Raw genomic sequence first — 19,702 nt, forward strand, 5'->3', positions numbered from 1 at the left:
AATAGCTATATTTTGGTAGACCGGGTGGTACCTCTACCTACCAGTTACGCCTTCAATTCTGGAGACTAGTCAGGACGCCAGAATATGTTCACTATCCTGTCTAAAAAAAATTCAGTGTGAATTTCATTTTTTTAAATTCAACTGAGATACCTATTTTCGTGGTGATTTCAAATTGATTTTTCAGTGTTGAATTCTAATGGATTTTTTTCGAGTGAGGACAAAATGATTTTTTTCATGATGATCTCAAGTGCAATTTTTGTCGTGATATACATAAAATAAATGGTTCAATGATGGTTTAGTTTGGAACTTTTTCGTCATTATTTCAAAAGAAATTGTTTAAAATTTTTTTTTCTTGATTTTTAGAATAAATTCTTGCCTAGTGATTTAGAATTTCATTTTTCAAAATTCAGCTGAAAACTTTTTGTGGTGATTTCATATTGAATTATTGATATTTTTGTGTTGAATTCTGGTGGATTTTTTTCGAGTAATGACAAATTAATTTTTTGTGAGGATTTCAATTTTCAAGTGAATTTTTGTGGTGATTTTGAATAAATGATTTGTTCAATGATGATTTACTTTGAAATTTTTTTGTGATCATTTCAAATCATTTTTTTTTTAGTAATTTTTAATAAGTAAGTTTTTTTGATAATTTTTAGAACAAATTTTTGTTTAATGATTGAGAATTCATTTTTTCATGATGATCTCATGTGCATTTTTCGTTTTTGGAAGGGTGAGAAAGAACCTCTCAATTTAAACATTCGTGTCGTAGATAAGTAATAAAGCACAGGTGTAAAGACAATGGTAGGCTATATTTAGCTTAATATCTTAACAAACAACAATTATACAAGTTACTAGGTAGGTAAGAGATAGGTACATACAATTATTACATAGGCTGTAGTACACTACGTAGTACACACTATACAGTACAAAGTTACAAACTACACACTTACGACATAGAAAGTATCACATAGGAAAGTATCGAAGAATCACCGTTTGGGGAAATACGCGTTTTTCGGTTCACTTTTTTGTGCGTGCTTGTGCGCGACGCTTAACAAATTACTTGGAGCCTTCTTCGACGGCCGATCGGATGATATCGGAGACTTTTTTCGCAGATTCGCCCAACAGGATTCCGCGATGGTTGCCTTGGACACTGATGATTTTCACGGGTTTTTGTACGATCTGTAACGTTACATATTGCATAAGTACATGTACACAGATAACTGTATTACAGGCAGGAGGATATTAATTACCTGATTTAATCCGTAGTCTTGATCCAAAGTTACCCAATTATCGGTAGCTCTGACTAAGATGGTGTCAGCCTTCAGTTTACCTTCGGGTTTGTATTTATCGCCGATGATCAGTTTACTATAGAATGACTTGACGGCCGAAGACAATTCTTGTGGACTGTATGGAGTTTTGCCTTTCAATACTTCTAAAAATCTGGCTTGCAATTTTTCTTCCGAATTCAACGCCATGAATTCTTTTTCCAACTGAAAAGCAAACGTCGAGTTTAGGAAACTTAGTCCAGGTACAAAGTAAATAGGTGCCTCAAGTTAGGTTAGGTTAGGTTACCTGATTATAATCAATTTCGACGAACAAGGCGATAAATCGTAAGTACGCGCCGACGGCCGATTCGTATTGGTCGACGGTGACGTTTTTCCTATTTTTGTACGCTCCGGTATGTTCGGAAATGTAAGCTGGAGAACCGTCTAAACAGATCAGATTCACTTTTTCACCGTATTTTTCTAGTTGAAGGGTCATTTCGCAAGCTACAGCGCCACCGTAAGAGTATCCGACCAAGTTGTAGGGTCCTTTGCTTTGGATTTTCTGCACATTCTATAAAATCGAAACAACACAACGAGTATTATAGACAAACGTCACGTTACTTTTTGGAGATTCTACGTTATGAACTTAGTAGAAGATTCGAACCTGAATGTAAAATTTGGCTAAAGATGGTATCGAGTCGAGTGGAGCTTCTTCGACGCATTCGATTCCGTAAATTTTGAAGGGTAAGGTGCTGGCCAATGGTTTCAAAGCGGTCGTCAGACCTTCGATGGGATGTACAAAGAATACATTGGGTACTTGAGACGAGGTTTTATCATCAGCTTCCGATGGTAGTCTTGTTATTACTTCAGTTGGCATCAATGATACTGCATCCGTGAATTGAACCTGTAAGATTTAAGGGAACGAACAAAATTAGCTTCAAGTATGTAAACAAGTGTACATCGAATAGCGACAGTATTGAATATTTTATGTGTATATCGAGAATATGGATCTCAGGAGAGTAAAGCAACAGGTACAGCGATGATAATGGTGATGATAATGTGAGATACCACAGGCACAAGCAAATTAATAATGCTCCCATTTTTCCACCCACCAAACTACATGATTGTATTCAGCCCTTGGGGAAAAAATCCGAAATTTGATTTCTCCAATTCTTGAGCCCTGCTCCTTAAAGTAAAAAAAGGGAATTTGCTGATTTTGAATAGTTGTGTTAATTTCTGAAGAGGGTTGAGAATGAAGTCGATTGAAAATCGCCTGTTGGGAATTTCTTTTATTAATCAGTGATTTTAGACCAAGCAATGAAAATTTTACAATGTTGCCACGTTTAAAATATCGAGACTTTGAAACAAAATTCTCATGCGAACAGCAGTGTTAAAAAATGGGACTACGATATTTGTAGTTAAATTTGTATGATTGAATTTGACTCATCATTCAGTTTCGAGATAAAGGATTTTTTCTAAGCAGTGGATTTTCAACCAAAACCAAACTTGAAAGATGTACCTACTTATAGAAGGAAACGATAGATAAAATCCTACTTTTCTGCTTCTGAGGAGTTTGAGATTCAAAATAAATTTTAAAAACTGAAATTTCATGAAATGACCAAAATTTCAAGCATGGAGTTTGAATTTGAAAAAAGTTTTTTTTTGGAAATTTTTAGGTCAAGAGAAAGTGTAAAAATTCAATTAGAGAAATTTTTTCCAAGTAGTGGATTTCCAACAAAAACTAAACTTGAAAAATAAATAAATGGGAACGAAAGCTCAAGTGCCACTTTCCTGTTTTTGAGGAGTTTGAGACTCAGAATAAATTTTAAAAGCTGGCATTTCAATAACCACAATTTTAAGCATGGAGTTTGAATTTGTAAAATAAGTTTATTTTAGATTTTTTTTTGGAAATTTTAGGGTAATTTCATTTTGGATTGACCAAAAATTTTTAGGGTGTTTAAGAGAAAGTGCAATGGAAAAATTTTTTTGGAGAGGATTTTTTCTAAGCAGTGGAACTTGAAAGATTCAGAAAAAATTTTAAAACCTAAAATTTCAAGAAATAACAAAATATTTAAGGTGAAGTTTGAATTTGGAAAACATTTTTTTTTTAAATTTGGATTTTTTTTTGAAATTTTTAGGACAATTTCATTTGAAATTTTTAGGGTAAGAGAAAATAAAAAAATTCCAGTGATTTTGGAAACACGTTTCGAAGATGGAGGAAATTAGTCAAGGGTTCTACTTTTTTGGTATGGTTTTCAATTGCTTCGAAATATTATTAGTTACTCGAGTTACAGTAGTTTTTTCGGAGGGGGGGGGGATTAATAAGTACGAGACTATTGAAATTCGGATCATGATGAAATTAATGCATGCACAGACACAACACAACACATACTACAAGTACATATAAAAAATTACAGGCTAATTGTGCATCGTTGAATACGTTATAATGTCGAGTGCCTATAATTAAAACGTAGTAGCCTATAAAAACGAGCAAAATTAATGAAAACGGTAGCTTACCAAAACATCATTTTTCCTTCGTTCGTCGGAATCGTTTGATACCTGATGTAAGTAATACATGACTCAATTAAAAATCAAATTCTTTATAAAAAATATTGAAAATTTATTGTGCAAGCGCAAATTTGACTACTTAAGTAGTACATATTGGTACGAGTACAAATGTAGATAACCGATTCGGTTGCAGGCTCGCAGGACGACGCCACTTAGCGCCACATACACTAGCTCATCACATTTGAGTATTTCGTAGGAGCTCGCTGGTTTACTGAAAAAAATGCTCTGCCTCTCTCTGACTCGTACAAGTAGGTAAGTGGAGGTGCCAAGTAATCAAGCTCATCAGCTTAACCTTAAGTTATTGAAACGAAACAAAATCTTTACACGACGGTGAGCCGAAATTGGATCACATTACAGCCCAAGGCTCACTAGTCTCATCTCGCGATAATTTTATGCAATTGCGTTGAAAAAACGGAAACCGAAACGACAGCGGTGGCGCCCATTATTGGGCCAGATCGAGCGCGAACGCGAGCCTTTGCTCTTGATTTGAGGTTTGCACGTGGAACTTGAACGCGAACAAAGCCTTGGTTCAACCAACTATGTACCTATATGTCTTTCTCTATCTATCCTGCGTGTATGTATTTGTCAGTTTGCCTGTTAAGGTATCTATCCATTCATTCATATAGTTAGCCACATTTTTTTGTATCATGATAATGTACAAGTGAAATATGCATAATTTGCGCATATTTTTCTGAGTCGAGTACGTGCCAACCTATCGCGCTCAATGCACATTCTCAAAGGGCACAGCAAGTACTGTCAATAATGCTCAAGTAAGTCCTTCTGGCTCTTCTGGCAAGAAAGAGTGCTTCGGATTGTCCGATTGTCTTTTTTTTCAAATACGAGTAGGTAACTCCTTCCTTTTTGTTCGAATTTTCAAACTGACGTTTTTAATTGAAACATCTTCAATGTTCAAGTAGCAAAAATTCAAAGCCATGACGAAGTGATGTTTCATGGGAGAGGGGGGGGGAACTAAAATTTTCTCAATTATTTTCGCCAGATTTTCTCAACTTTTTACCACAGACCCCCCGCCCCGTCCAGCATTTTTCATGCCGATTAGCCAAATGTGATTCGAACAAATTTTGGAGGGGGGTGAGGGGTGGCGAGACTTAAATTCTCCCAATTTTTTTTTCGTCGGATTTTCTTCAATTTTTTACTTCAGAACCCCCCCCCCCTCTTCCAGTATTTTCCATGGTAATTAACCAGATGTGGTTCGAACAAATTTTGGAAGGAGCAGGTTGGAAACAAAAATGTTGAAAAATTTTCTATGTTCAAAAACGATGCTTTTATAGGTACTTGACAAGAAATTTGAATTTTATTGTTCTGTTGCCAAATTCGTACTGAAATCCAAAATCCAAAATTCGCAGTTTCTTCGTGTCATTTCCTTTTTTTTTTTTTCAACTCTTTTTCGATTTTTCCCAGCGAAGCAAGGGCAAAGAGCATCAAAAAATTAAAATTCTCAATTTCTGAGGTACAAAAAAATCATTTTCAATGTAAGAAGTTTCAACGGCAAAATTTTGTGCTTTTTGGCATTTTTGAATAAAATTTTGTCCTTTTGTCATTCTTAAAAATTTTTGAAAAATTGTACAGTAGAATTCAAATCTGCACGAGCGAGTCGAGAGCAAAAACTTTGAAAAAATGAATAATTCGAAAAGTAAAAAAACCGATGTAAAAAATTGGTTTACTTAGCTCCAACATTTAAAAATTTTTCCAATAGTTTTCAGGAAGTTGTAGTAATATTTCCAAAAATTAAAATACAGGTCTGAGCGAAACGAGAGGGAGAAAGTTTTCGAAAATTTACGGTTTTTCATAAATAAAACAACAAAATTTTCAATGTGAGAAGTCAATTTTTCAACCCTCTAAATTTGGCCAGAGAAAAAAAGAAGGAAAGTGATCTAGCCCGAACGAAGCGAGGGCGAAAGCTGTGAAAAATTGATTATTCATAACGTAAAACATGATGATTCTTGAATTTTTGATAGCTAGAAAATTCACAATTTCGTTTTTTCATGACACAATTTTTATATTTTCAAAAATAACCAATTTTGTCGAAAATTATTAGAAATTATTGCTTCCGAATTTTCGGCGAAAAATAAGACCATTTTTTTTTTTTTTTGATATTTCAGCAGAAGTTGGCACTTGTACCTAGGAGTTTTGACTGAAATGCATTGGAGACCTTTTTTATTATTTTTTTTTGAAAATTAGTAAAACAACATTATTTTAAAATTTATAATTTGAGAGGCCACTTTTTCTACTCTCTAACTCTGATTTTGATTTTCCTTGCTTACGCAATTTCTTCCCGAATTATACCCAACTTTTTCCAACTCCTCCAACTTTTCCCAAAAATTGGCAAATTTTCGCCTAAATTTTTCTTTTTTTTTGGGAGGGGGGTAGGAGGGAGGGATTCGTTCGGCAAGCCACGCCTCTGTAAAACTTTAGATGAAAAAATTGGTTGTTCTACACAATTAAGTATCATCTTCATGGGTTTTCTTTGTTTCAAGTTTTGACATTTTTTGAATAATTTTTTGAAAATTATAAATTTTTAGAGTGCATATTTTTTTTTTTTAGGGATTTTGTGAACATATGTATTTTTTGAAGGGGGAGAGATATTATTGGTCAATTTTCAATTTTCTTCAATACATTTGAAAAGTTTTCTTTGGTTTTGAGATTTTGTAAAACACTCTGGCATTGGCAATTACTAGTTGATGTACGAAATATTTTTACAGGGTGGCCAGAAATATCGGGTACCCCTAAAAAAGTTTTCGAACTAAATACTTCGGTTGGTCACAGTGAATGATAATAATGATAACACATGATTGGTTGTTGGACTGGAGAGATAACATTCCACCAATCATATGCATCTATTTCACGTTGCCAACCTATATTTTTAATGAAAAACTTTCTTAGGGGTACCCGATATTTCTGGCCACCCTGTATGTATGAAGGTAGGTAGGTAGGTAGGTAGGTTGGTAGGTAGATTGCTTCACACGTATCTCGACGAAATAAGTATGTAATTTTATCTAGAATACCTATGTACACGAAACAATGGCTCAATGGCAATGCTGATGTTGGTATTGGTACTGATGCTCCCGACGACATCAGTGATGGGATGGTTGTGATGTGGTACGCGCAAGATCGATTCGAGTATGCTATTTCTTCAGGAAATATACTCGATAAATAGGTATATGATCAAAGTTGGTCGTCCTGCCTAATGTGGATGATAATGGCAATGAAGTTAACGAATGAAGTGTGTGGGGTTACATTGTTAGTATTCGTATTCGCGTAGACGAATACGCATACGAAGGTTGATACTGGTTTAGGTAAGTAGGTACTTATACTCCGTATAAGTGAGAGAAATACTTATTGAAAATTAGTTAGAAAGGACGTGGTGAAATTTTTTTCGAAACGTTACACGCGTCCATTGAACATGCACTTTTACCATTTACGAACTTACTACCCCATGATATTACTTACTCTGCTATTCTCATACCAGTACATTATGCGTGTATGACGCACGCATTTAGGTAATTTATTGAATATCGAAATCAACAGCAGACGAGTTGACAGAAGTAGAAAACTAAAAACGAATGACGAGACGACCGAGTCGCAGTAAGCGAAAAAGAAGATGAAAGACGAGGAAGATGATTTTTCGACAACAATAAGTTCATTTCCGAATATGTAATTAAGTCGCTATTAGTCGATATCACCAATAAGATAGGAGGAAAAGCGCGAAGATATCGGAATACTGACAAACATTAGCCTCATAACCTCGTTCATACATCTAGAAATACCTCTTTAAAACCAAAAACGTGATTGATAAAGGAAGAAGCGTGAATCGTACTCTGGATTATGCTGTTAATTGTTTTGGTATCATGAACCAAAACTGCTCCAAAAATGCAACAACGATCAGCGACACAGACACGGACAGCTGGAATGACACGCGAACAGAAACAAATGTACAGACCACACCGTTAGTTACCCATACCATGGTCTGTAATTACCCAACCAGAGCCGCAGGCGCGAACAAACGTTCGAAATTACCGTCGAAATTTGAGCAAACGATCTGAACACGCGAATCAACAGGCAGTGCCAAGGCATCAGAGAGTACAAGAACACGAATTACCTGAAAGTATGTACTCGAGGGTACACAGATGCCGATAAGCCTCATCGTCAAAAGAAAGCAGAACATGACCTACGATCGTCGAACATTATTGGAAACCGATTGGGGCGAATGCCAAAAATTTTCACTCAAAATTTCAACACGCTCTCAACATTTGAAACTAACTAGATGAATTCTTCTCTTACAAAATTGAACAATTAGCTACCAAACAGAGAGAGGATCGCATCGTCTGCATAACCAATACAATACCTACCCACACACATTTCCTTCTGCGGCGGATTTCTCAAGACTTCAGATGTCACTGCACCGACTCGGTTAAAAAAAATGGTGGCTCTGGCGAATTTAGGCCTGATTACATTCGGTAGTAGGCCTTAGCTACGCCATGCCGCGCATTTGTTAGAGCCCATTATATGTAGGTACATTGTACGAATATGTACATACGTTAAGCGCGCGTAGAATTAAACTCGAAAGTAAGATATGCAGTATTTCATCATCTTACCTGTTGGTCCTCCGAGCCGGTGTGACCATTTGCGACTCCTGCGGCTGCAGCGGCAGGTGCTGCTGCAGCGGCGCCACCACCTTGTAATTCTACCAATTTGCCCATGGTCAAGTTTCTGATTTCTCCTACGCTTAATACCATATCGAAGTTTCTTTCTAGGGTTTGTTTGATTTCAGCTCCCATCAGAGAGTCCATACCTAATTCGGCTAATGTGGCGGTTGTGCTCATGTTTTTCGTGTCCTTGATACCTGTAAAACGTTGTCGATTCGAGCTTGAGTATTAATACTTTCGCTAATAAGCAAGAGGAGCAGAAGAAGAGAGAGCTCACTTACCCAAAATATTGGCGACAGCATCTACAACGCTGACGGAACTAGTTTCGCCACCAGCTTTACGTTTCTCAGCCAAAACCAGCGAGGCTAGAACCGGATCAGGTTGTTGGAGGAAGTTATCGATGGTGTTCAAACAGGACGGCATTCTCTGCGGCAAGGTACCACCGACGACTGTATCGTTACCACCCATCGTTTCCAAAATCAAACCGACATCTCCGATGGCTCCCCATTGAATGGCGCTCTGCAAAAATCAAAACAATCGACGTGTTGAGCTAGTAAAAAATTTACAATGTGCTGGAATGTTAAACCGACGAGGTACTTACTCCTGGCAGACCAGCAGCCTGTCTAGCTTCGCAAATTCTTTCCATCACCGAGTTGGCAAATCCGTAATTCGATTGTCCGGCGTTACCACGACCGCAAGATACTGAAGAGAACACGACGAAGTAATCGAGATGTGGGCATGCTTTGCGAGAAACCACGTCCAAGTTCTTGGTTCCGATGACTTTCGGTTTGCTGACGATGGTGAAATCGTCGGCTGTCAAATTTTCGATGAAAGCGTCACGTAATACCTGCATCACAATGCAAAACAGTGAATTGAAGCCAATTGATCCAACGATTTCTCATTTAGCCTGATGAGTGCGCAACTTACCGCTGCCAAATTGAAAATACCGCCAACAGGGCCCAAAGAGTTGGCTTCTTTCAGCAATTGCTCGGTTCCGGCGATGGTCACACAGTCAGCAGTCGAGACGAAAACTTGAGTGCCAGCTTGTTGCCACCTTCTGACACACAGAGCTTGGTAACCGGTCTTGATACCGCTACGAGATGTCAGCACGATTTTCTTGGCTCCTCGTAATACCAACCAATTGGCCAATTCCAGACCGAAACCTCCCAGACCACCTAAGAATGAAAGGCAGTGATTAATAAAACGAATGCTATGCTTATGTTCAGTCACTGAATTGAAAAACCAAGCAAGCAAGGAAAAAAACAAAATGAGTAGGTAGGTATTGAGGAAATATTTACCGACTAATATGTACGATTTGTCGGGATGCATGTAGGTACGTGGAATAGCATCGACGTATTTGGCTGCTGGTTTGATGACCTTTTGCGATTCTTCTTCTTTTACTTTGAGTACAACTTTACCAATGTGTTTTCCTGTGGCCATGTATCTGTTCGAAACGAAAAATGTGCACCAAATTAGCAAATAAGTAAAACCATTGATGATATGGTGATTATTACCGTTGAACTGGGAAGGAGTTTAATTTTGGGCTTTTGAAATTTTAGAATTTCAAAGTGTTTTTTTGGGTGTTAGTTTTGAAGAAGAAAAGAGAATAGGCTCAAGTGAGGGCGACAGCTCTTGAAAATTTGTATTTTTTTGAGAAGCGTATAAAAACAATACTTTTAGAAATTCCAATTTTCATATTTTTTTTTTAGTATATTTTTTCAGAAATGCCCATTTGAATATTTTTTTAGAAATTTCAACAATTGATATTTTCTTTAGAAATTTTAATTTTGATATTTTTTTAGAAATTTCAATTTTGATATTTTTTTAGAAATTTCAATTTGATACTTTCTTTAAAAATTTCAATTTTGATACTTTCTTTAAAAATTTCAATTTTGATCTTTTCTTCTGAAATTTCAACTTTTGATATTTTTTTTAGAAATTTAATTTGAATATTTTCTCAGAAATTCCAATTTTAAGATTTTTTTAGAAATTTCAATTTTGATATTTTTTTTTTAGTTTCAATTTTAAGATTTTTTTTGGAAATTTCAATTTTGAAAAAGAAAAGAAAACAAGCTTGAACGGAGCGAGGGCAAAAGCTTTCAAAAATTTGTGTTTTGAGAGTAAAAAAGTGTTTGTTTTTTTTTTTCATCACAGGCTATTCTTTCATTGGGCCCTCCAAAAAGCGCGGGCCTGAGATAAACTGTCCCCTTTATCGCCTTTTTTGACAGCCCTGATCATTGGTGATCATATGGAGTCTTACTGTGTTCCAATAAGATGAGCAAGAATTGTTGAATGTCCTACTTTTTTGCCAGCAGTTGTCAAAAATTAGTTTTTTTTGTCGGGGATGTCTTTTTTTTACTGTTCACCATTAAATCGTGAGAAAGGCCAACTTTTTTTAGGAGAATTGTGGAAAAGCATCATTTTTTGCCAGTATGTGGGAAATTCCAAATAGTCCTGCTCTTTGCAAAAGTCTTGTTTTCTACCAAGGATGGCAAAAATCCTCTCTTTTTATCATAATCAAAATGTCTTATTTTCCAACAAAAATTTCTAAAAAGTGTCACTTTTTTGAAAAAATTCCGAATTTTGGCAATTTCTACCTTTTTTTAAAATTTGTTGCAAAAAATGCTAACTAATTCGCTCAAATTATTGAAAATTCTGCTCTTTTTCAAAAAAAAAAAAATTGATGAGTAGAAAAGATAAAATTTTTGGCTTATACCAAAGCCACTAATTCTTGCTTTTTCATCTGAAATTGCTAAAAATTTTCACTCTCCCAAAATTTGAACGATGATGTCCTTTGACCGACTTCCATGTTAATGTTAAGTAGGGGAGTAATTATCTAATCAAAGCTAATTTTCCTGTCGATTTACCTGAAAGCTTGTTCGACTTGTTTTTCTGCAAATACGGTGGTATTTAACGGTCTAACGGCACCATTATCTATTCCTTCAGTCAACAGTTTAACTACAGCTTGTTTATCGGCATTGTCAGAGCTGGCATCGAACAGCGAATCCAACAGAATACCGTGGAACGTGGTGTTCTTCAAGAATACGGACATTCCTGCGAATAGAATTGCAAGTTAATAATTAATATAATCAAAATTTAATGCGGTGGTTGTTGCTGCAGTATTGTCAATGAAAAGCTGATCTGGATTCTTACCAAGAGGAGAGTTATTGGATAAATCAAGTTTTCCGATTTCCAAGAAGCGACCGTGTTTTGCTAAGCATCTGACTGAGGCTTGGAGTTTGTCTTCAGCCAACGAGTTCAACACTAAGTCAACACCCTTGCCTTTGGTTTGTGTTAGAACATGTTGTTCGAATGTGGTGTCACGAGAATTGGCAATATTATCGTCGGTTAACTGGAATTTAAATTTTACATGCATTAGTAGGTATTTAAGTATCAGACTCATCAATGAATCTATTGGTTATTCATTGGAAATGTGCATACCTTGGGGAAGGTTTTTTTCAGATAGTCACGTTTTTCTTGACTTCCAACTGTGGTGTATACGGTACATCCCATATGCAAAGCGATCGAAATGGCTGCTTGTCCTACTCCTCCAGTACCAGCGTGAACCAATAACGATTCACCCGGTTTCATGTGACCTCTCACGACTAAAGCGTAGTAAGCCTAGAGCACAATCAACGTTAATATTTTGCACAGAATTTACAGGAAAAAAAATTGAAAGACTGAGAGTGATGCTTACAGTTCCATATACTACTGGAATGGAGGATGCTTGTTCTAAAGTCCATTTTTCTGGAACTTCCCACAGGAAACCAGGATCAGCTAATACTGTGGTGGCCAAACTGCGCGCAGCTACCATACCCATTACTCGTCGTCCTTTGGTGTCACGTCCCGAAAATTCTAAACCTAAAATACAGTCCTGCACACACAACAAAAATGGTGTAAATTGAAGTTTAACTATCAATTTCGAATGCATCAATTGCTACATTGTTATATGAGATGGGAACGAAACGTTACCTGGCCTGCTAAATCGCCTGGCAAAGCATCTGGTGGTAATTTTCCAGAAGCCAACATGATATCTCTGAAATTCAATGGCGCGTAATACACTGTGCATAATTCACTTTCTGGGAAGTTTTCTGGTCTGAAAGTTAATAGTGATGATAATTATTGGTATAGGATGCTATTATAGTAGAACTATTACACTAGCATGGGTATGTGAATAATGAACTTGAAGGTAGTCGAATACTTACTGGTAATATTTCAATGGTCCTTCGATCCAGCGAAGACTGGCTAAATCACCTCTGACCAAAGTATTGATGTACGCATGTTCAACTTTCAATAACGATTTCTCAGTAAGATTTTCCAAAGGAAGATGTCTGTATGTTCCGAATACTCCGTTTTTGTACACATTGTGTACTAGATCTTTGCTCAATTGAGCTGAGTATTGCGCTACACTTGGTGCGTATTTGGGTGAACCGCTGCCTTGAATGAACAATGCTCTACAATAAAGAGAACAAAATGAATAAACAATTGAACACACCTACAAATCGAGTCAGCAACAGCTGCAGCAATGCTGGTTGCAGAAGTTTACCTTAAATTGACACCGCCTGGTTCTTTGGTTAAGCAATTGACCAATCCCAAGATACCGTTGGTGTCGTCTCCTTCGGAAACAATCAGCACTTTTTTAGCTTCACGTTCGGAATCTGCCAAAGCAGTCTTGACTTCTTCTACCCAGTTGTAGTTGTCTACAGTTACCTTGATGACTTGTGATGGAGCAACATATTGTCCCACCTGAAATTGATTTCATATTATAATGGGTTGATCAGCTGCACCAAGATGGTGTAGTTGACATGTAGCAAAAGAGAACGATTGCTTACTTTTCTGAACAAATAAGCTGTTTTGCCTTCGGCAGCCAATTTGAAAATTTGATCGAGTCCGACTTTGTTGGCAATGTTTTCTTTGACTTGGGCTGAATCTTCGATGGTAAGCACAAAACCACCGACTTTGACGCTGGCAGCGAGATTGGCCAGGGCTGTTTCGTTATAAGCTGTATTTGAGGCAACTGCCAAGTGGAAGTTTTGTTCAATTGGTCCATTGTTGACGTCTTTAGCGACCACTCTTCCACCGGCTTCTTCAACAGCCTGGTCAACTCCGGCAACCAATGAGGCGACGGCGTAATCCACCTGGAATGCAAACGGTTGAGGTGTTACACCTTATGGAAAGGCAAAGGTAATGAATATGCTGAGAATATGTTGAACTTACACTGAATGTAGGTTCTGATTCGATGATGTCGATTATTTTGTTGGCGTATAAGAGTTCTGGTGGGTTGTCGCCACCAGCTTCAACTACCTTCAACTTAGATGCTCCCGGATTGTTTTCAATTACCAATTGAACGGCGTTGATGAGGGCTTGCTGCAGTCCGAAGTTGATATTGTCCTAAGATGGAAAGAATAGATAGGTTATATTATGCGAGGACCTTATTTACTCATGCAATGTGCTTGACCTTACCTTTCCACTTTCAAATGGAACAAATACGAATTTTTCAAGTTTTGGCGGAGCTTGTTGTTGTTGTCGGCGAGGAGCCAATGAAGCTTTCAAACCTCTCATTTCGACACCTCCGCAAGTCACAACTCCGATATCGTTGTAGTTGTATACGGCAACTCCTGTCACAAAGCCATAGAATAAAAATGAAAAATTATAAAGTAAATAGAAAAATAGCCTACTAATTGTAAAACTAAACTGCGAATGAAGGAAACAAATACAAAATACTGGAACTGAATGCATAGAAAGTGGAAGGAACTGAATCAAAAGCTCATTCAATCGGATTGTTGAATAAATATTCAATCACTTTATGACGAACAAAGTATGTAAAAGTGATTGTTTATTCTTCGGTCGGATTGACGCGATTTGATTAAGTATCCCTCGGCCTCGTTTTCTCCTTCAACCTTCCTCAGTTTCGATCTTGAAATAGAATAAAGTACCTATACGTAGACCTACCTTCTTCTTGCGATAATGATTCGGCGATTTCCTTCTGTTTAAGCGGATTGATTAATATTCTTTGCAGTCTTGTTGGTAAATACAACTCGCGAGTGTTGATTCCGAGTATTCCAAACTGTAACATGGTGTCCATAAAGCTGACGTAATTTCCGTTGAATTCCAATTTTCCACTAACGCCTGGACCGAAGCAAAACAACATTCAAATGTAAAAATTTATAGATAGGTCCTAGATATACTTGGGTAATGTCTTCGTTCAACAACGATAATGACAATGCGATAATATTAGATAAATAACGATTGTACCATAATTGTCAGAAGTTTTGATTCCTCGGAAGATTCCGGAGTAGTCGTAACCACGTAGACTCAATTCTTTGTAAATGTCTGGTGAGTTTAGAGACAGACCTTCCGGTACATAAGGTTCGGGTAGACTCAAGGTCTCTTTGTTCACGTCCTCCGGTACTCTGATGATACCTTTAACGGCTACTGAGCCGGATTCGCAGATTTCAAATTCACCAGTGCCGTCGAAAATGTTTACAGCGAATTTAACCGTACCTGTCAACATAAGGTTGCCATGTGTTAACAATTAATTGAATAAGTTGAAAGAAAATGGTGTAGGTACGTATTACATACCTTCTTTTGGCATTATAGTGGCTCTTAAAAATTGAGCATTTTCAATGAGAACTGGGAATTCTTCATAGGGTTTACCGTGTAAGTTGGCGAAAGTCTGCCATACTAAGGTCTAGAGTAGAAAATTGAACGTTAAATGGACGAATATTTGTACATGACTGATAGGTCAAAAAAACGAAGAAAAAAAATATCGAACTAATGGACTCGTGTGAAAAACGTACCAAATATCCGGTAGCTGGGAACAGAACTCTTCCGTCGATGGTGTGTCCAAGGAAGAAAGCTTGTTCTTCTTTGCTTGTATCTATTTCAATGATCGATTCTCCGGTTTTGTTGCTTCCCTTTAAAATTAAAATTTACTCGTTGTGAAAAAATACATGCGAAGGGCTCCAATTCAGTTAATTTAGCTACTTTTTCAAAATTTTAATTACCTACTAAGGTAGAAATACCTACTTTTTGAAAAAAAATTGAAAATTTGTTTTTTTAAAGTCTTGGCTCTTCTTTTTTGGTGAAAAAAAATGAAAGTGAGAAGCTATTGATTGTTATATTGTTTCTAGAGGAGATGGGGAGGGGGGGAGACGAAAAAGAAGGCGACCAAGAAGTCAAGCCAGATACGCAATGATTAGGTTGAGAACTTTTTTCGAAAAGAGAAGTGAGAAATGAGGTTTATCTGAGCTTCGAGAATTTTGCCATGTTGCCAAACGTCTATATGTTTTCCTAAATTTTTCAATTTGAAAAAAAAATTGATAAAAATAAAATTTTATGCGAAAAGCTGTGCTAAAAAGTACGATTATTATATCTTCAGACAGAATTAAATAATTGAATACTTAATCATTCAGTTTGAAAATTGAGTAGTTGAAGAAAGTAGACGATTTTCAAGAATGTAAGACCTTCTGAAGAGCAATTTATTGTTCCAAAATACAGCAATTTGTCAACTTTTCCGAACACTTTCGGAACCTATCCATGAAAAATTTTTATACCACAAAATTGAAGTGAAAAAAGGTAAGAGGTCCGAGGTTGGAGTCTCAATGTTGAAAAGGTAATCCTTTTGAAGTTTGAGATTTAGAATAAATTTGGTCGAGTTTTGAAAAAAAAAAACAATTTTAGGGCAATCTATCCCCTCACCCCATCACCCAAATGGGACCCTTGGAAGGCTCCAGTTTCAAATCCAACTTCATATTCGTGTTCAGGGGGTTCGATTCATATGAAAACGACACCCACATTGTCAACCTTCATCAGACCCAAAATTGGGTGGGGAGGTGCCCATGGGCCCAAAATGAGATTTTCGAGAAATTGTTGCATTTTCTACAGTTTTTCAAGGATCACGTGCAAAATTTCATAACTCCATCTCATGTATATTTTTTTGCAGTGCTATGACACAAAAACACATTTTGAAGAGTTTTTTGAGTTTTTAAAGATAACCCCCGCCTGGAGAAAAAATTTGAAAAAAATTCCAAAAATATTTAGTACTCTCTAATTGAACATACTTTTGGAAGGAAAATAATTTCGGGCGGTTTCAAGTTTTCTTTGGTCAATATTTCTCCCTCCTACGGGGGGAAGGGGGGGCAAAAAATTTAGAAGAAATTCATGTGGACAGACTCATGCTACCTGTACTTATTTTATGTAAAATCAAAATTTTTTTATTTAAAACTCGTTGAAATGTGATTCCCCCCTTCCAAAAAAAAAGATTTTTGTAATTGTGAACATGGGGGGGGGGGGATTTCGAGTCCACAATTTTTTTCAGAGCTGTCCAAAAATATTTCTTCAAAATTTCAAAAATCCGAGGGCAGGGGTATTTCACCTATTTCACCCGGAAATACTCTTTCCATTTTAGATGAATTTGAAATCTTTGAAAGCGAGCAACTATGGAAAATTTTTCTTGAGCATTTCTCTACAGTTACCCCTCCTGCCACTCCAAAATTTTTAAAACAAGAAAAAAGTTACCGAAGTTTTGAATTTGAATATCTTATTTATTTTCTAGTTGCAATCCCCCCTCCACAGACCTCATGTCAGTGCCCTCCCAGAGCTCACATTTTGAAAAATGTGTGGAAAATTGTAAAATAGTGATAAGACGTGTTTATTCCTATCGAGTTGAGTAAGATAAGGAGTCTTTTAAAATGGAAAAATCAATTAGATATTTTATCATGTCTCGAAGTAGGTAGAAATTAGTCACGTTTTGTAACGATGTATTGATAGTCAAATACGTAGTAGCATGTAACTGATACGAAACTTACCATATCAGAGAAGTCAGCAACACCCCATTCGATGGAATGATCCCATTCGACCATAGACTGAATCATAGGTGTACCTCTGGAAACTGGGAATTTGATCGGGTGGAAAAGATTACTCAATTTAGGCTGTCCGCCGGCATTGAAGCATCTGCAAACCAGAATAAAACGTGATGAATTGCTCGCCAATGCTCATACGCAAGTGTTCGACAACGAGTCAACTCACTTTCCCAAGTTGCTCAACAGGAATTCTAAATTATTGGGGTGCAGTCTTTTAACCAATCCTAAAACAGTGGCGTTTGAACCAAGAGCACGTTTCAGAATAGCTTGCAATAAAGCGTGAGGTGCGATTTCAATAACGATGGCATTTTCGGGAACATGTTGTAAAGCTTCCTGAAAACAGCAACAGAGATATTGACGATTACATTTCGGAAATCATTGCAGCCAGTTAGATAGCTGACTTTGTACTCACGTGGAATAGAACAGGAGACAGAAGATTGCTGACGTGGTAAGCGGCCGACGACAATTGAGCCAATGGTGTACTCCAGCCAGATTCTGGTACCGAGCTACTGATCCATTTGGAGGAACGTGGTTTCGGACTTGGGATGATCTGTGATGAGGGATGAAAAATATGAGAAATTAAAATACGAAGAACTGAAATGACGAGCAAGAGCTACCAACATAACAGTAGCATTGAGGACATGCCACTCACCCTTTCTAAATGCTTCCTCAATTTTGGTCCAGCATCAGCGATATATTTGGAATGGAAAGCGAAACCGGAACTTTTTACTTCTTTGGCGAATACGTCTTCTTTTTGAAGTTGTTGAACGAATTTCGAAATAGATTCAGGAGGTCCGGAAATGGTCACGCTGTCCGTGCTGTTGTGGCAAGCTGCTACGATATCTTTCGGTACACGTTTCTGTGTTTCTTCCCACGATAATCCAATAGCGGCCATGGCTCCCTTGGGCAATTGCGATTCCATAATACTGCGTCCTCTCCAGAAAGTAGCCAAGATAGCTTGTTCGCTGGTGAAAGTACCGTCAGCGTAGGCGCATCCCAATTCACCGACTGAGTGTCCAACAATACCATCTGGTTCGATTCCGATTGTTTTCAATAAATCGACCAAAGCGACCTAAGGCAGGGCAAAAATTCATATTGTAGAATGGATTCACTGATTGGCTGGATTAGTTCACTTGTGAGATGGTACAAACCTGCATGACGGTGATGGAGACGAACGAATTTAGAACGTTATCGAAGGTCGATTCGTCTTCGGATTTCAAAACGTTGTACAAATCGAAGCCTTCAGCTTGCAAGACTTGGGCAGCTTTGCGGATGCTTTGATCGAATTGTGGCAATTTCAGTAAATCTTTGGCCATGCCAGCCCATTGGCTTCCCATTCCGGAGAATACGTACCAAATGGGGCGAACTTCTTCGTTGTAGGACTGTAATATGAAGTTGTTGGATCATTCGAGATAGGCAAATGTAGGTAGGTAAGTATTGAAGCAGGTGTTTAAGAATACTTACGGAGATCTCTTTGGGTGGACTGTTATTCAAAACTGTGAATCCTCTGTACGAATGTCCGGGAATGTTTTGATTGTGAATACTGTGTATTAAAGCGATCAAATCGTCGTCGCGAGATGAATTTATAACCTGAGGATAATAAATGGGTAGGTATATATAAGTTGACAGATTAAAATTCAGTCTCTCTGATCGAATGTGCCCAATGTTTTGGAAGGACGTCAGAAATCGACAATATAGAAAGGATGATCTACTTTTGGTAGGTTCTTTATCGAGATTCAAGGAGGATTAATCATCAATGACAAAACGCTTACCTTGTCCAACATGCTGTTTACAGCGCTTTCAGTTCTGCCCGAAACGCAAACAAGTCTAGGAATTTCATCTTGGATCGGTGATTCTTTGGGTTTAGGATTGGATTTGAGTAAAACGTGAGCATTTGCTCCTCCGAAACCGAACGAGTTCAATGCTACGTAACCTCCATTGAAGGGCCATGGTTTGTTTACAACCTTAGAAAAATCAAAGTAAGATTACTGTGTCACCAAATTTAATAACATACACAATTTCGAGTACAGTGTAGCAAGACGTACTTGTAAGCGTCCGTCATTCAGGCCGGGAATGTCTTTGTTGGGGCTTTGGAAATGTAAATTGGGTGGTATCAGTCCTTTTTCCAAACCGATTAAAATTTTCACCATCGAACACAGACCGGAAGCGGGTTCGGAATGACCCATGTTGGATTTGACTGAACCAATCAACAATGGCGAGCTACGTCCTTTACAAAATACATCTACGATCGAGTTAACTTCTTGGGGATCTCCAACCTGCAAAGCAAATGAAACAAAACCATTGTAATGTCTAATAGGATGGCAAATTACTCTATAATACT

At 37.4% G+C, this 19,702-nt stretch overlaps 1 protein-coding gene across 1 annotated transcript in view; it reads right to left on the reverse strand.

Annotated features, from left to right (window-relative positions):
- Positions 1-790: 790 nt before the first annotated feature.
- The window catches only part of LOC135849932 (fatty acid synthase-like), a 40,699-nt gene continuing 21,787 nt past the window's right edge, over positions 791-19,702 (reverse strand). Inside the window, exons 6-37 of the mRNA XM_065370588.1 lie at positions 19,407-19,637; positions 19,134-19,325; positions 18,826-18,951; positions 18,513-18,743; positions 18,014-18,433; positions 17,774-17,911; positions 17,528-17,694; positions 17,308-17,452; positions 15,298-15,414; positions 15,080-15,188; positions 14,753-15,001; positions 14,450-14,626; positions 13,961-14,115; positions 13,715-13,888; positions 13,330-13,635; positions 13,044-13,243; positions 12,703-12,951; positions 12,470-12,593; positions 12,195-12,371; positions 11,939-12,118; positions 11,651-11,849; positions 11,365-11,551; positions 9,796-9,941; positions 9,425-9,672; positions 9,099-9,344; positions 8,779-9,016; positions 8,447-8,694; positions 3,783-3,824; positions 1,930-2,169; positions 1,573-1,836; positions 1,251-1,490; positions 791-1,179 (exon numbers count right to left, since the gene is read on the reverse strand). Coding sequence (XP_065226660.1) covers positions 1,057-1,179; positions 1,251-1,490; positions 1,573-1,836; positions 1,930-2,169; positions 3,783-3,824; positions 8,447-8,694; positions 8,779-9,016; positions 9,099-9,344; positions 9,425-9,672; positions 9,796-9,941; positions 11,365-11,551; positions 11,651-11,849; positions 11,939-12,118; positions 12,195-12,371; positions 12,470-12,593; positions 12,703-12,951; positions 13,044-13,243; positions 13,330-13,635; positions 13,715-13,888; positions 13,961-14,115; positions 14,450-14,626; positions 14,753-15,001; positions 15,080-15,188; positions 15,298-15,414; positions 17,308-17,452; positions 17,528-17,694; positions 17,774-17,911; positions 18,014-18,433; positions 18,513-18,743; positions 18,826-18,951; positions 19,134-19,325; positions 19,407-19,637 — 6,288 coding nt within the window. The 3' untranslated portion in view covers positions 791-1,056. The remainder of the gene's footprint in view (positions 1,180-1,250; positions 1,491-1,572; positions 1,837-1,929; positions 2,170-3,782; positions 3,825-8,446; positions 8,695-8,778; positions 9,017-9,098; positions 9,345-9,424; positions 9,673-9,795; positions 9,942-11,364; positions 11,552-11,650; positions 11,850-11,938; positions 12,119-12,194; positions 12,372-12,469; positions 12,594-12,702; positions 12,952-13,043; positions 13,244-13,329; positions 13,636-13,714; positions 13,889-13,960; positions 14,116-14,449; positions 14,627-14,752; positions 15,002-15,079; positions 15,189-15,297; positions 15,415-17,307; positions 17,453-17,527; positions 17,695-17,773; positions 17,912-18,013; positions 18,434-18,512; positions 18,744-18,825; positions 18,952-19,133; positions 19,326-19,406; positions 19,638-19,702) is intronic.

The sequence above is a fragment of the Planococcus citri genome, chromosome 1, assembly GCF_950023065.1.
Source record: "Planococcus citri chromosome 1, ihPlaCitr1.1, whole genome shotgun sequence".
In the NCBI taxonomy this organism is placed as follows: Eukaryota; Metazoa; Arthropoda; class Insecta; order Hemiptera; family Pseudococcidae; genus Planococcus; species Planococcus citri.